This window comes from Syngnathus leptorhynchus, chromosome 13, assembly GCF_054491065.1.
Source record: "Syngnathus leptorhynchus isolate UIUO chromosome 13, UIUO_Slep, whole genome shotgun sequence".
Classification (NCBI taxonomy): Eukaryota; Metazoa; Chordata; class Actinopteri; order Syngnathiformes; family Syngnathidae; genus Syngnathus; species Syngnathus leptorhynchus.
The window spans coordinates 2,872,658-2,889,409 of NC_141207.1; the positions used below are offsets into that span (position 1 = coordinate 2,872,658).

A 16,752-nucleotide genomic window follows, 5' to 3' on the forward strand; every position below is an offset into this window, starting at 1 on the left:
ACTGTGCGGTCCAACATGGGAAGTCAAGAGCAAAGAAAATATCACCAAAAAAAAGTGGCTTGTAATTTATCAAGACAGACACGAGAGTTGGCAGGCTGATGAACAAGGCTTCCCGGATGACGTTAGTCAAAGTACTATGTTGAAGGATTTACTTGAGCCAATTGGACGCCTTGAGGGAAAAAGAATAGTAACCAGCTGTTCTACATTGGCTTCGGATCAGCTGATAGAATTGTCAACTGAGCAAAACTGCCTGAAAACTGCGCACAAGGCGGCAAGTATCATTGATACTATTTGCACAAATCCAACTGAGTGAACAGCACCAAAAACCCGTGCATAATAACAACCCTGCCAACCCCTGTGTTCATAATTGTGACAATACAGTATATTTCTGCACAGCTATCCTGTCAATGTTCTTTGATCCTTTAACCAGACCAAAGTCCTTGCACTGTATGAAAATTCTGCCATAAAATAATAAACATACTGTACTATCAACCCATAAACCTTATGCAAAGTGTTTTCTATAAGGTGAATGTAATGAGTGTGTGCAATTCCATCCCTCTATCTATAAATTGGATGGGTCTTAATATGTTCAACCAAGAAGTGGGAACCTCCTGAAGAGGTTGACAGCCAATTATTTTGGTTATGAGTCAAATGCGCCACTGTACCATAAATTCAAAACAGTGGCTTGGAATTGTTAGGGGGAAAAAAATGAAACTGTACAATCCTCATACATATAAGAATACAAAAATAATCTCACATCAATGTCAACGTTGGTGACTAGTTGCGTGGCGATGTCCACACACCCTTGATGACGTGCGCTGCTGGGAAGATCTGCATCACTGTACCAGCTCCGGCTGACTGAGTGTGCATAGGCAGCAGCCGGTGATGCATGCTGGACCCGAGTGGTAGTCACGATACCGACTGATTTACCTGGACAGTGAAAACAAGACATGGTTTGTTAAATTTCCAAAATTAGAAAATGACATATACCTGCAAGCAGATTGCTGATACTGTCTGACACACACACAAGCACGCATGCACACACACACACGCACGTGCGTGCGTGCACACATGCACACAGCAATCTTTTAAGGCTATAGAGAAAAATGTCAGTCTGCATTAGGGGTATGTGCACAGTTTGTGGGTTGTTTCAGGTGTTGGATAAACACAGAGATTTTGAACGTGAAGAACATAGACAGCCATTAAAATTGGATATGCAGAATGGTAATAAAGTGAAATAAAATAAAATGGTCTTATCCTTTACTGGCTATGGAATGTCGTAAAAAAAAAAAAAAAAAACCATTATCTGTGATTTAAGGACACTAAAAGATGTCCATCATACGTACTCAAGGACTGAATCCATATTATAAAACTTCTTTTTAATAGTCATCCAAACATTTGCTAAGCGATCGCCTAATTGGCCTTCTGTGAACATTGAACTATAACCGTTGTTAGTCCAGTAACATGCTTATCAGATGGTTGGTTTATTCATCCAATAATACAGATAAGAAACTCTTAAACGTGCTGACCTTTGGCTTTTGCACGTCGCAGCACAGAGTAGACCTCGTTGCCAAAGGTGGTGTTACATTCATAGGCAACTGCCTTGCCGCTCAGTCCAACAGTTTTGGCGTTAGCTTTCACTCCACAATGGTAAGCTGTAGCTGTGCTGGCACTGTCTGCCACCTGCTTGTCTACACTGTAGGTCTGGTGAAAAGAAATATGTTTGAATAAATGAATGAATGAATGCTTCAATGTACTTGCTCGTAGACCTCTAGAACGTTTTTGTGATTTTGCAGGTATAAAGGTGGGAAGGTGGGACGTATTCATTTTTATTACAGTCAAGTATAAAAACTACCAAATACAGCATGATCAGAAACATCTACATGTACTGAGATATACGAGCCAATATGGATTTCTTTTTGTAGAATTCTTTGACATCAAGTTGAATTCATTCATTCTGTTTTCCATCTCAGACATGGTGAACACAAGATGGAATATTAAACATTCCTGTTAGGTTCCGTGTCAAACTGACCCAATGCAAAGATCATTTTTAAAGAGGTAAGTGTCGCTTAATGAACTATAAATATTAATGAATGGTGATTAATGGAGTAAATAATTACATCTTTTGTTGTGAATATTTGTATCAGACACTTTGGATAAGTGCATAAAAAAAGTTCATCTGCATGTGACGGACTGTGATTTTACTTGTGCTGCCGCATATAACGTATTCATGTTTTGGAAAAAAAAAAAAGGGGGGGGTTGGTTCCCCTTTTAAAAAGGTGCACAGAATCTTCCACAGAAAGACCTAGCAGATGAGAAAACATAGTATTTACCATAACATATAGAGTAGAGCTTTAAACTTTCCTTCTCTCTATGATTATCATAATTAAAGACTTATGATGTTGGCTTCAAGTTTTGATCCCACCTTAAATCTATTTTCTCATTTTGCCACGGTGTCAGCATTTTGACTTAAATTGCCTTTACCCAGGTTTGAGGGCCAAAGTCTTAGTGAGAAGGCAAGAGACAACACATTAAAGAAAGTAAATTGGTAAAAAAAAAAACTATCAACTGAGCTTGTTTCACATACGTACTGCAACAAATTAGAGCTCACAAATTGTGATAAAATGAAAAAAATGAGGTGATCACCTAGAAAATGTCATGAGATCCAATTCAACACACAAATGCTCAGCTTAGCAAGCTATGAATCAATTCAATTCAGCATTATGAGAAGGGCAAAATATTTATTTTTATGTTATATTTGTGAAATATGTGCTGTTAACGTGTTGTCACCTTCGAAAGTGCCACATATGGAAAGGTGTCCATGGCCAGGACTGTCTCCTCCCCTGCATTGCCCTGCATTTGGCCTTCCAGAATTCGAGCGGCTGACACAGTGGACACGCCCATTCCTGGAAGACAATAACGGGTTAGGCTACTGACTCGCATAGTCATTTCGCATAGTCATATAATCATTTTGTATATTCCTGTCAGTTAATGACCTCAATGACCCTTGAAAGTTTCCAAAGGTTTTCTCAATTTAAGAACATCCAAAATCCAAAGCAGACATTTTCACCCTTTGGTTGAAAAGAAAAAAAAAATTGTTTGTTTGAAGAACTAGGGCTATTCCCGTCAAATTGAGGTAAAAAGAGGATTTGACCATCTTCCAAGTAAACAAAGTTTATGCCATTAACATCAACTGAAAGAGCACCGCTTGGCAAGTAATAAGACCACTGTTGAAAGAATACCTCATGGGTCAACATGTGCAAAATGACTACTGTGCAACATCATGGAACTTACTGTACAGCATGGAACAGCTCATCTTGTGTTTGCTTTTAGTTGGGTTTTTTTTTTTAGAACAATTACAGTGTTCTTTCTATCCATGTATTTTTTGTAGCGCTTATCCTTACTAGGGTTGCAGGTGTACTGGAGCCTATTTATAAAATCGTATTTCATAAACATTGTCACCTTCATTAGTATTAGAACTGTGAAGTTATTTTTTTTTTCATTTTTTGCTATAAACTGGAACAGGTTTGGATTCATTGCCCAAAACTATTACATTAATCAATTGAATTTTAAATGCTATGCAATGTCTATTCTCAGTCTTACGTTTTGCCAACAAGACTAGACTAAAACTAAAGACTGTATCTATACTAGGTTACGGTGGAAGCGGCATTAAAACCTTAGCGATAAAGCTGTCTGAGGATGGAAAAACATCAGAATAAAATTTGAGATAAGGTGGAAAAATTTGATCAAATCAGAGCCATTGACTAATATTTTTCAATCATGTCGATTTTCTGAAGAAACCACTAGTGTACAAAGTTGCGCAAGTAGACTAATGAAAACAACAGTACATGGTAAGAAGGAACATTATGGGAGACCCAAACATCTGCTAGAGACATCAGCAATAACCTCTTTAAAGCAGGGGGGAAGGTATAACAAATCTAATGTTTACATAGAACTCCAAGAAGAGAGCGAAAGTAGATGTCCTGGTGCTACTGGTGGAACAAAGCTACATCAACCATTACCCAAGAAAGTTTGGGTTTAAAACTCAGCTAAAGTGAAGTCTAAAATATGTTTGAAAAGAAAATAGATTTCATGGTAGTACACCATTTTAACTTTGATGGTAATTCTTTTCCCCCTCACTGATCGCTGTTACTACAGTTCCATTGCTCAAAGAGGTCACATCTTGCTGATCTCATCTGACAACCATCGTTGCACTAATCGACATTGCCACCTGAACTGTCGCTGCACATCCTAAAGTCCTCATCCCCGACTTACATAATAGAAAATCGTTCACGCAATGCCATTGTGCATTTGGACTGTCTGGCCACCTGATGAATACAATCTTAATCAATGTAACCCTGACCCTTTTGGTGACGGCTCTTTTCTGCTCCAGCATGACTTTCCCAGTGCACAAGGTAAGATTCAAGAAATTTATTGGCCATGTTTGGGCATGCCAAACAAGTAATTTGATTCCGATAGATCTCAGCCTCAACATTTAAGTGACTAACAATATTCAGGACACGTGTGAAATTGACAATTATTCTCAAACATCCCCCAGGAGGGCAAGGAAAAACTCAAAACTAAATAAATAAATAAAACAAGGCCAATAAAGATATGCTTGGATGATGTTAATGTGGAAAAATTTGAGTCCCCTCTGCTTCATTCCACCTAAGTAATATTTATTGGAATGAAGCCAATTAATCAGGTCTTAGACGTTGAACCTCAGTGAGCTTCTCACAATCTATTCCAGATGGTTGGTCCACCATCATTTTCCTACTGACCACACATGGCCCTCTTATTCCATCCACATCCACTCAGTCGATCGAGTACTTATCTACCCACACATACACATGGTCCTGCATTCAAAAGGCTCTATTTTCCTACAGTTTGTCATCCTGTATTTTGAAGTTACCCTTGACCAATGTCACGCTTGCTTTTTCAAAGAAAAATACTCCAAGAATAATGACCAACAAAAAAAAAATATATCTACCATCTCCAAGGAACAAGATCATGTTTTTGGCCTGGTGATCCCGAGGGCGGAGTCTCAACGCAGCATCCAGTGTCTCCTTGGCCTGGGCATCCCAGTAGGCTGCCTCTCTTTCATGTTCGTACAGGACTGTTGAAGATGACCAAGAATATGATCAGCACATATGTTGACACAATGTCATAAGTTATTTGGAGTGTTAGTGTTTTACCTATCAAAAACACATCTACCGACCAAGCTGTACTCAACCTAACCGCCTGCTTTACATTTTAAGCAGAATGCAATTAAACTTAAAAGAAAAACAAACCAAAAAATATGCTCAACCACACTTTTTATTCATGTGCAGGGTTTGCAGACTTCTCCCTCTGCTTACAAACCTGAGTTTGTGTATTCTGTTCTGAGGGACAGTCTGTCCTGATTCCTCACACACATTAACATGTTTGAGTTTACCTGCATCTGCACACACAGTACTAGAAATAGCCCAACCACAGGGACCACTCGTATCTGTGTTGACTCCTCACCTTGGCTTTCCACAGCAGCCCAATCTCCTGCCAGCAACATAGTTCCCAGAAAAATGAGTGGGAGATTCCAAGACCAGCGATGTGGCGTCTGCATCCCTGGTGTGATGTGACTCGGAGGCTGAAGATGCTGGACTCGACTGGTGTTCAGAAGAAAACGCCAAAACCAAAAAGTGTGTGGAGAGTGAGACCTGCCTTTTTAAAGCCCTGCTGGGTGTGTAGTAAGTAAGGGCCCTCGCCAGCTTATAGGTTTGGAGAGAATGTGAGAGAGGGAGGAACCTATGTGAGAGAAAGAGAGAGAAAGAGAGAGAAAGAGCGAGAGAGAAAGAGCGAGAGAGAGAGAGAGAGAGAGAGAGAAAATGGGGGGGGGGGGCAGAGACCACACAGGAGTACTGTAGCATCGCAGGCCCTTTCCACCCTCTCTTTATTTTTTTTTAAAGGGTTTACTTTAATGCAGTCCTCCCCTTCCCCTCCTCACACAAATGCGAATGATAGAAACTTGAATGGACTCTTGATGTGGTAAATGTCTACCAGCAGCACGCAGCCGGCTTAAATATGGGAGAAAAATGAGCAGGCGGGAAAACCGCTACACCATTTTTCTTGGCACGCACCACAAGACAAATCATAACCATTTCTCTTTCCATTTCTTTCCCCTTCCCCTTGAGAAGAAAGTTGATGCTATTCTTGAGAATGATTGAGTCTTGATGTGCTCTGTTTCATATGAGTGGAAAATGGTTGCATTTCCATTGCCATTTCCCTTCTTTAGCTTTGCATTTAAAATAGACCAATATTTCCCCTCTCACCAAATCAACTCAGTTCTTTTTTTTTTTTTTTCCACATTTAGCATTTTCCTGCTGTGAGTTTGTAGCAACCGCCTGCAGGATGGAAATGCTTCTCTCCTGCGCATGCACGAGAGTCAACGTGTGAAATGAGGTGATTTGAGCCGACTCTTGTTCAACACGGCCAGAGGAATCACATTTTAGCCCAGCGACTCTCACCTTGTGAACCTCATTACAGCATCTCTCCTTTATGCCAGCCGCTCAACCGTTGCCAACAAGGCTTTATGGTTAGTCAAGTGCTTAATCAAAACTGTGGTAGAGCTGCGATCGGAGTTAAAGAGGCCAACAATGCATGAAGTGGGAATACCACCGGCGGCATGCATGAACATGATACAGTAACTTGTAATGGCACATTCCTCTGTCCATTTGTCACGGGGTTGGTCCCTGAAAGAAAGTCCAAATCGTAAGTGTATAGAGCTGCGGGCTGTTTTCACTGTGGCTCATCCATGCAAGAAAACGTGCTTGCAGTCAGTTATTATAGCAGCTGTTAGGACTTGTACACTGGCAGTCAACTGTGTATTTTTTTTTTGTTGTTGGTTTTCCAGCATCCAAAACATAATAATGTGAGTTTTTGGTTTTTATCTCAAACAGATCCACCCATCCACCAATGTTCTCTCTAATTATCCATGTGTTAAAACGCCCAAAGCATTCTTTGGAGCACAGCGGACAAACCAGGATAACACCTATCCAAAACCTAAGATCGTTGTTACAAAAAAATAATAATAATAATCAAACCATCTACAGAAGCAAAGTTATAAATATAGGTTTGTGACATGAATAAAATCAGCCCTGGTTTATCACTTTCACGTCCTGAGTCCTTTACAAAAGGAAGGTGTTTGCAGGTAAACATATTAATTGTTGGCTTGAAAGGAGGGAGGGCTTAAGCAGCAAAATAAACATTTGAATTAAGGCATTGAACTGCGGCAAAAAAAAAAAAAAAAAGAGAATTCTAATCAACACATATCCGTGCTGTATCTGACTGGCTGCGTCATATTCTTTGTCTCTCCTCCCTCATCACTAAGCTCCGTGCTTAGCCTAGATCCCCTTCACATCAAAGCCTGTCATTACAGAACTTCTACATTTGCAGAAAGATCCTGAAAGGAAAGAGGTAGCCCGAAGGGAAGCAGGTTGGTGGCAATTCATCAGGGGAATGTAGAGCAACTTGCACCTCTCCTATATACAGTCGATAAAAAGCCAAAATCATTTCAAAATGTTCCCATCATTAATGTGACCTCTATGTGTTGCAGCTCACCTGCTTTTTGAGTTTGGTCATGTGATATTCGCAATTCCAGCTGAAGGGCACTTTGACATCAAAATGTCTGCGCTCGCCTGCCTTGTGACCAAGATGGATGGTGGTCATTATATTTTCCCTCTGCCATCAGAACAGTACTTTTCTCTTTTTTTTTTTAAATCTCAGTCCCAGCCCAAATACCAATAAACGAAAGCCAAGTCAAATAATGTTAATAATTCAAAATGTCCAATCATTTGTCGGGTGTAAACTTGGATTCTACTGCCTGTTCTACAGGGTTTGTGTTTATTCTTCCGAATCCATGCCAAAGCCAGTTTCCTTTTCCTTCAACGGCCACCCAGTCTTGAGGATCAAGCTTGTGGGAGGAACATTGTGTCAAGTGGTCAGGAGACTGCACACTCTGGCGCTTGAGGTCAGACATAGGTTTATTTACATGGTGGAGCCATGCTGAAACCTGGTTGGGCCTTGGTCCAAAAACATCCTCCACCATGGCCATAGAGTACGCCAGGTGTTGACCAGACACACTGTGAGATGAGGAGCATCTGACATTTGATTTCCGTCAGGATTTAGGTCACAAACTATTTTGTAGCTTATCAATGTAGCATAAAATAAACAAGCTATACAATACATAGTACTACAAAGAAGTGTGATTTATTAGCCTGGGCCTCAGGGTTGAAGCTGTAATTTTATAAGTGGAGAAATAAATTGTTCAGGAGCAAGTTAAACTTTCAGAAGTAATTCTCTTGCATTCAACGGTTCTTCCTCATAGTAGGCAATAAAGGACAGTAAATTGAGGTACGTAAGATGGAATGCCAGAAAATTAAGATGTGATCTGTAAAAAGTCATTCTTGCCACTCAGCTTATTGGACACAAAATGGGGGGAGATGTATGAAACGGTATTTTAGTTTCTCAGAAAAAGTTGACGTGACTAACATCTGTATTATTGTAAAAAAATTGGAATTATATCTGTCCAAGTAGGTTAACGCTGTCACATTGTTTTTTAAAAAAAAACAAAAAACGTACACTGTCAGTTGTACTTCATTTGAACCGATGACAGAAGGCAAGTCATAGCAATGAAGCTAAGATAAGCATGAAAGGAAAGAAACAGCAATAAGACACAACGGAATGTCTTATATCGGCACAGACATCAAAATTTTTCTGAACAAGCCTGTCTGTAGCTGCTAATTCATATTTATGAAAACATCCCTTTTAGGTCTCTTTTCTTTAGCAAGAAGCTGCTATTTCAAAGTATGAGCATGAAAGAAAGAGTAGTGTTGAGAAAAAGTTCTTTATCCCATGTCCCAAATTAGTCAGAATGAGTAAGATGCTTGTTTTAAACCTTAGCGCTGACTGAATTGTCTCGGAAAAACATACGGAGGTATTGTGGATTAAGCTCCATTTTGAGCTTGTGGTTAGACCTCATGTAACTAACGTACGCAAGTAGGTAACACCGTCTGTTATATTTTAGCTTGATGATGAGATCATGTGTATGTGTGTGGGTCGTGGTATGTGAGGTGAGGGGACCTTGTGACAACATTTTCCATATGTCAGTGTGACTCTTGCTGGCTACTTTCAATTTACCGTCTTAGAAACCACAACAGACTTAACTGGAAAAGCAATCAGGTACATGGTAAATATTATTTCTGAAAACTAAGGATGAACATTTGATGCACTAAATAACTGCACACCGAAATAGAGACTATTAAATGTTTATCCTGCTTGTATTATTCTAGCTCGAGATGGGAAAGGCAAAGTTGTCATGTTTGTTACCTTCTGAGGCGCTGCAGCCTATTTGAAATCCAAAAAGACTATAAACAGTAAGGTGTAAATCTAAAACACACTTTATTTTCTGGTTAAGCATTTGATTCACAACAGTTCCAAGTTCTCAAAGTAAAGCATCCATTTCACATAAAGTCTATGTAAAATAGTTTATCCAGATGGCTTTGTGGTCTTCTGTCATGACGTGGAAGAGTTCATTTTAATAGTGTACCACCTGGATCCAGGGCCAAGGAGACATAAGTCAAGATTTGTTTTCACCCCCTGAGACTCTGGGCCCTATTTTGCTTGGCAGAAAAAGATGCGCATCATAATTTTCGTGCCTAGTTTAACGTGTTTTAGAATCGGCAGACCGCGTTGCACCTTGCTGGGCATTCCGCCAATTTGGTGACCAAAAGTTGATTTCATTTTAGACTCGCTAAAAGCAGGTCTAAATTGTGCCACAGATCGTGTAATGCGATTTTGATTTGTTTGCCTCCGTCATAGGCAGACAGACCTCCACGGACGTGTGTGGTGCATGTGACCATATTCCATTCATGAATATGGTTTTAAAAATTGAATGAATAGAAAAAAACTGTTTTTTATGCAAACCCACAACCCTTGTGAAGATAAGCAGTTCGGAAGATGAATATATGAATCAGTTATTATTATCAATTTAAAAAATATTTTAATAGCCTCTTCCAGTAAACTAGATGTTGTGAAAGTGCAATATTAAAAGGTATCATTTTTAGAATGGAAGCCTTTAACGAACCTAATTATTTTTTATTTAGTTTAATATGATTAATATTTCCAGCTTTAAACAATACTAGTACTGACATGAGTAACATCAGAAAGATAAGGAGGAATCACAATTCTGGTGCCAGGTTATGAGAACAAAATCTTTGCCAATCTTTTCCCTTAGTCTACTAATTGCAATTCAATTTACAAAATTGTATTCTAAAGCAAAACTCAAATTGATTACAAAACGCTGAAAGTGCGTCACCCAGTGGTAGAAAAATAGTACTGGCCTTTTGGGTTTACAGTTTCTGCTTGCACCTATTTCTTCAGGAATTTATTTGTACGATCCAGGACATGATAGATTGTACACTTAATATTTTTAAATAGGAATTAACAGTTGATTCATCATTGCAAAAACAAAAATGCTTGCCGAGCTTTTCCAGAAGAAAGCGAGGAAATGAAACACGAAGGTGGGAACAATTTATCACCCGGAAGTACTTTTTCAAGCCGGTTCTATTTTGGGTGTGGACTCAAACCATACGGATGGTCGATTTCGCGCTTTGACGCTTACATCTTCTTCATCAACACAACGAATATGGCCATTCCTGGTACGTATCGGTTTAATAACTTTATGTTCCAAAGTATACATTTTATTTTAGACTACGGAATCGGATTAGCCTTCCGGGAAGTTGCTACCTTTTACTAGCCCGCAACACACTAAACTCTTACCTATCCTTTTCAATTAAACAGGCCCGAATAAGGATAATATCAGAGCCGGATGCAAGAAATGCGGATATCGTAAGTCACATGATGCCTTCGTCTTATTTTCTTGCCATTTAGTTAGTGTGCATAACATGCTCATGCTTTTGCAATTGTTGTGCAATATTTTTTTTTTTTTTTTAAGCGGGCCATTTGACCTTTGAGTGCAGAAACTTTGTGAGAGTTGACCCCCAGAAAGACATTGTTCTGGATGTAAGTAGCACCAGCACTGAGGAGAGTGAAGAGGAAGTTCTGAATCGATCTGGGCAAAGACGTCGAGGTAAGATATCATATTCATCGCACATCCAAACAGCAAACAAATCATGGCTTCATAGGAGCAGCGTGGTTTATTGCAAGCATGGAGATACAAACGTAAATAGATTTTTAAGAGTGGAAGAATAAAGTAATGATTGAATTGTATTAATCTAATTAATTTCATAACATAATCCACGTTTACCTTAAAGTATTTCCACACTTGTGACTGACTTTGCATGTTTCAGACTCTTGTGATGATGACCACAAAAAAGAGAAGCATAAGCTGAAAAAGAACAAAGAGAGAAAATCAAGAAGAAGGTATGTTATTTCTAAAAGGTTATCTGCAACATTGATCATTACTGATTTTAATATTTGGACTTTGCAATCCTCTTCTTCTTAGATATTCTTCAACATCAAGTGACGAAGCTACCAGAAAGAAAAAGAAACGTAGCAGGTCCCTCTCTGCGTCAGATGATGACGAGCAAAAAAAGAAAAAGAAACTGAAAAGCCACAAGAAAAAAAGTAAGAAGAACAAACGGGATCACGGAAAGCATAAGAAGAGAGACAGAAAGAAGAAACAGGAAAGCTCCACCAGTTCGAGTGGATCGGACAGTGATTGAACTGTGTCCGGGGGTCCATTTTTTTTTTCCATTCCAATTTTTCTTGACACTCAAAAAATGACTTGGTAAAATAAACCGATGGTCGTAAGTGTGGAAGAGCTATACTGAAGAAGTAACTGGGTTTTTTTTCAGGTTTATTCATGGGAACATTTTTGGTTATTTAGGGAGGTATGGAAAGCATAAGCGAATCTGCTGAAAAGTTGTACGCGTTAAATACGTCAACTGGAAGTTTTTAACAAAACCCCCCCAAAAAAAACAAGGTTATCTGATACTAGTGATCATATGTGTAGTTAGAAATTAATTGTTGACTATACCATACCTCAATACCCAATAAAAGCAAACAATTTTTATCATACTTCTTTGTCAGCACAACCAGTTGATGAATACTTTATCTCAGATGGACCGTCTTTTGGATATTTCTATTTACCATATTGTTCGGATCTGAAATAAATGTGCAAACATCACCTTATTCAAAATCAGTGTCCGTATACCAAAGTGAAGTGGAACAATCTTTATCCAGCAGATGGCAGCAACATTTAGCTTCGAGGTCCCATTTGAATACTTTCTCAAGCTTATACAATTTGCCAGATCAACACATTAATCAACAGGGTTTTCTCTATCAGTGTTGGCACTGTCACTATACTACTCCCATTTTTTTTCAATGGGGATTTCTGTAATATGCTTCTCATGAATGTACCTATACTTTTAAAAGACACTTAGAAAGTTGAGAGAAAACCTAAGTACAATAGTCCGCCTAGTGGTCACAGTTGGAACATCACGAGACCGTTTTTTTTCAGAACTAGGAATCCCGTTGAATTTTCCAATGAAAATGCACTCAGAAGAATGCAATTTTCTTAGGGGGGGGAGGGGGATATAGAAGTATTTAATACATCATTTGTTTGTTGTTAAAACCGACATTGAATGGTAATACTTGTCAGCCTGCATTGGTCCACGTGCCCAACATAAATCTTAATGCAGTAGATGTTGCAAGGGGAGGATGATAAACACGTGTGTATTAGGTCCATACGGAGCACAAGCCAATATGTACATTATCTGCAAGCAACACACACATGCACTAAGCCATAAAGTTTTGATTTATGACTGTGATAACACATTTACACTCTCCACCTATGAATCAAATTAAAGGGATGTTGAATAGACAATTTCCTGTGGCCATCTCCTGGCAAGGAATCCCAAAAAGCTGGATTTTCATGTCCCTGACACTGTCAAAGCTTAACATTTCGGAAGAACCTGCAAAGGCTTTTCGAAAAAAAACGTAAAAGCAAATTTGGCACTTAAAATTACAGATTAAAAATTAAATGGTAACATCAACATGCACATTAAAAGTATGTGGTTATGCTTCCACTATTTTGTACCAGATCATATAGCAACGGATCTCACGTGGGTATGTAGCCCACTAATGTGCTCCCAAGCAATTCAAATAAAATACAATCATATTGGAATTGACACCTTATGTTAATGCCTCTACTATTCATTTGAATCCATTTGCAAAAAAAAAAAGTCTCAGTTTGTCACGAATGTACTAAAGATGCTTGCATAGAGGCTCAATCGCTACACTGCTGCTGTTAAAGTCTCTTCAAAGAGACTTTGAAAATCTCATTTTCATGCAAATGGCTCTATGGGGTCACATTTGCTTTCTGTTTCCCTGTGCAGCCCCAAAAGGCTCAATAAAAGCCAATGGACTGAGGGGAACTAGTTGTTGTTGTTGCACAAAACAGCATGTGTTTTGCTCAGTGTGGCTGCACATAGACACTTTTACTTTGCCTTCATTTCATGTTCCCCCCACCATCTGGGCCATTATGAAGTTTTCTATACTTTAAAGAGTTTATTTCATGAATATTTCAAGCTGGTAAGTACTCAACAAATTAGTAGTTATTTCCCGATTAAAATTGCCCACTTTGTTCCAACAATTAATGTTTTATTGTAAACCTTTTGCTCATGTGCCCCATTCACTACACATAAAAGCACAATATAAATATTCCTTGAAATTAAATAAGTCACTTATGTTGGGTGCACATGGATGTCCACAAAGACTATTGAAATATTGTTTCAGAGATGTCCTTACTTGAGGACAAGTGCTGCTTGCAGGCAATACATTTGCTACCAATTTAGATTCAACATCTTAGATTTCATTTTTCTCTTCCTATTCTGTAGCAAATAACCTCTAGGATAAATAGACTGTAGTCCATATGTCTCAAGTCATCCAAAAAAAAAAAAAAAAAGGCTGTAATAAATACCACACAGCTTCACAGGAAGTGTGTTCAACATACTCCCAAAACCCACAAGGAAAGATAATAAGGGGTCAAACGGGGTGAGGATATTCTCTTGAAAACCTTCTGGGTTGTTTGAGTATTGCTAGAGCTGACCTAGTTCCTGCAGGTTTTTTCTTTCAGACTACAGCTTCTTTATATTGTTTGTACAATATGTAATATTGTAATATTGCATATGCAATATGCATCACTAAATCTAACCTGTGCTGACCATTCACATTTTTTCCCCATGTTTTGCATCATGGCAAATGTAGTATAGTGGAGATGATGAAAACTTTGAGGACTTTTTTTGTACAAACCATCAAATGCCACATGACAGTTTGACTCTGGTTATTATCAGATCCATCAATACTCAATACTACCTGTAATAATATTGTTAGAGCCTATTACTCATGTCAACATTTTAATAACCACAGCACAATTAGAGCACATCAGAATTCTATTTATTTTTTTTTTTTTTTTGTGACAGGCAAACGCAGCATTTAACACCGCATCCCCTTTTCTTTTCTTTTTGGACCACATGTTTTTATATACATGAAATGGATTTACAGGCATAAAGAACCAGGGGGGGGGGGGGCAAAGCCAATTAGGGAGTAGGAGTAATGTGTCGGTGTGTATTTAATGCATTGTTGTACACTTTAAGATAAATTAGTCAATCACTCCCGCAAGCTTGTTTTTTAATTGTGAACTTCAATGCTGTTAATGTTCTGCCATTTAATGAAGAAATTCTAGGCGAATCATTTTTTTGTCTATGGAAAACAACAAAGAGTAGTTTTGGTTAGAACCTTGTTTCTCATACAGAAGGCAAAGGTTTTATCTTCAGCTTCAGGGACTTCAACCACTATTTTTTAGAAAATATACGACATGTTTAGTGAAGTAGAGGAATGCCTCACATTTTATGTCTTCTTTTATGTCAAAGCTCTGACAGCACTTTTAAAAAGGAACCTCCATCTTGGAGCAGCAAAACAAATGAATAGACATTGTACTTTTCCTACAGAAGAGAAAATAGTTCAATTGGCAAATCAATACAGAATTAAAATCAAAGAAAAATGACATTAAATAGAAAAACAATGTTAAAGTGCGGTAAACATACGTATACCACCAGAGGAAGAAGAATTCAAACACTTTTCTTGCTCCTAGTCTTTGCCTGAGAGAGCATCCATACTGCATTTTACTGATAAATGTTCAATGTCCTTTGATTTTGTACATGTACTAATATTGACAAAATAATCTCAAGTGAGAGGGATCTGTGTCAAAACACCAGTAAGGGTGCAAGTCTCTCAATATGTATGTACACTAATAATTTAAATAAACACTAATAAAATAATTTCTTTTGGTATTTTCATTGATGCCCGCAATTGGAAATGGGAGTTTGCACCGTTGTGGGTGTGAACACAGCCAAGCAGATTCTTGACCAATTGAATTTCCTTTTAAAATCAGAGCGTTAAACCAAGTGTCTTGATCTTCGTATAACCCAACACTTTAAATGAAAGGCCGATGCATGGTTTTGACACCATTGGATGGTTCTCACCACTCTTTTTGTGAGGGGTCAAAGTAAGAGTGTTGTCATTTTTCATTCATGACTTCAAACACGTTGTAAAAATTGGTAAGGAGCATAACCACAGAGGCAGAGGTAACCAGAGATGTTTTCCCAGTCATTCCCTCTTGGCTTTGGCTAAAACCACGCCTGCAGCACATGGGAAAGGTGAGAGTGAGGAAGACTGAGACAAAGAGTGCATGAAACACTGGCAAAGAATGAAAGAAAGAGAGAGAGAGCAAATATAGCATGAGGGCTGATAAAGTGAATGAGACTGATGGGAGGATGAAAGTGACAGATTATTTTTCTGCAGGAACCTCAAATTCCAGGTTCAAACTCAACAGAAAGTAAAAATAATTATTTGAGCCACTGCAAAACACCAAAATGCCAATGCTTAGGACTTTATTTGAATATTAAATCCTGTTTTTTTTTTATTTATTTATTCTCACCAGGCTGGATCAGAATATTTCTGAAATACAGTATAGCATACTGTATGTGCATTATCAATAATTATTAAAATATCAATTTCAGGTGAATTGTACCGTAAAAACAATAAATAAGTATAAAAAAGAAATTACAATCTCTGTATCGTGAAAATCAGAATGTGCCAGATTTAAATACATATCAAATTGCCAACTCTATAAAATTGAAAAAAAAAAATTTTTTCAAACCTCTATCATGTCCATGAATTGACATTATTGAGTCTTCTTTTGTTTTGTTTTACGGCGGGGGGGCAATAGCTTCAAAAGGCATTAGCGCCACAATTTATAGAGCCTTTTACAATTCTAAAACATCAAAACAATCAAATAGTCTTCTCTAACTGTACCTACAAGTTACAATCTGTTCGGTGAGGCATGATCTGTTTATGTCTCATAATCGTTGTATATTCTTCTCTGTCCTCTCAAATAATCTTACTCCCACTTGCTTGTTGAGGTTGGTACTGCTTTTGAAGGGAAAAAAAAAGCCACATAACAAAATAATAATTACAATTATTAAACGTAATTCAAGAGTTTGAAGGGTTGATTTTCTGCATGGGCAGAGTTTGAATCAACCTGATTCTTTCCAGTAGATTATTAGGAAATTACTTTTCCCTTAATTGAGTCCTGTTGATTAGTGTAATCTGCTGAGTATACTTAAATGCTGTCTTTTTCTGATTGGTTGTATTTTTTTTATGATGATCCTCCTGTTTCTATTAGCTTTATACGTG

At 38.2% G+C, this 16,752-nt stretch overlaps 2 protein-coding genes across 6 annotated transcripts in view; one reads left to right on the top strand and one right to left on the bottom strand.

The window, feature by feature from the left end:
• The window catches only part of LOC147046930 (intestinal-type alkaline phosphatase 1-like), a 35,803-nt gene that overhangs the window by 4,400 nt on the left and 14,651 nt on the right, over window positions 1-16,752 (bottom strand). Inside the window, exons 1-5 of one of the 4 annotated variants that reach the window (XM_085928482.1) lie at window positions 11,300-11,412; window positions 4,991-5,116; window positions 2,791-2,906; window positions 1,530-1,704; window positions 758-930 (exon numbers count right to left, since the gene is read on the bottom strand). In XM_085928482.1, coding sequence (XP_085784608.1) covers window positions 758-930; window positions 1,530-1,704; window positions 2,791-2,906; window positions 4,991-5,012 — 486 coding nt within the window. In that variant the 5' untranslated portion in view covers window positions 5,013-5,116; window positions 11,300-11,412. Of the gene's footprint in view, window positions 1-757; window positions 931-1,529; window positions 1,705-2,790; window positions 2,907-4,990; window positions 5,117-5,505; window positions 5,670-11,299; window positions 11,413-16,752 lie in introns of those variants that run through there. The other 3 variants (XM_085928480.1, XM_085928479.1, XM_085928481.1) reach the window with 3 other exon arrangements.
• srek1ip1 (SREK1-interacting protein 1) lies at window positions 10,553-12,072 on the top strand. 2 transcript variants are annotated; one of them, XM_085928483.1, is made up of 5 exons: window positions 10,553-10,691; window positions 10,834-10,881; window positions 10,988-11,122; window positions 11,343-11,415; window positions 11,498-12,072. In XM_085928483.1, the coding sequence occupies exons 1-5, from the start codon at window positions 10,679-10,681 to the stop codon at window positions 11,715-11,717; spliced, it is 489 nt and encodes a 162-aa protein (XP_085784609.1). In that variant the 5' UTR covers window positions 10,553-10,678; the 3' UTR covers window positions 11,718-12,072. The 2 variants fall into 2 exon arrangements, with proteins under 2 accessions (XP_085784609.1, XP_085784610.1); XM_085928484.1 differs by having other exon boundaries at window positions 11,343-11,410; window positions 11,496-12,072.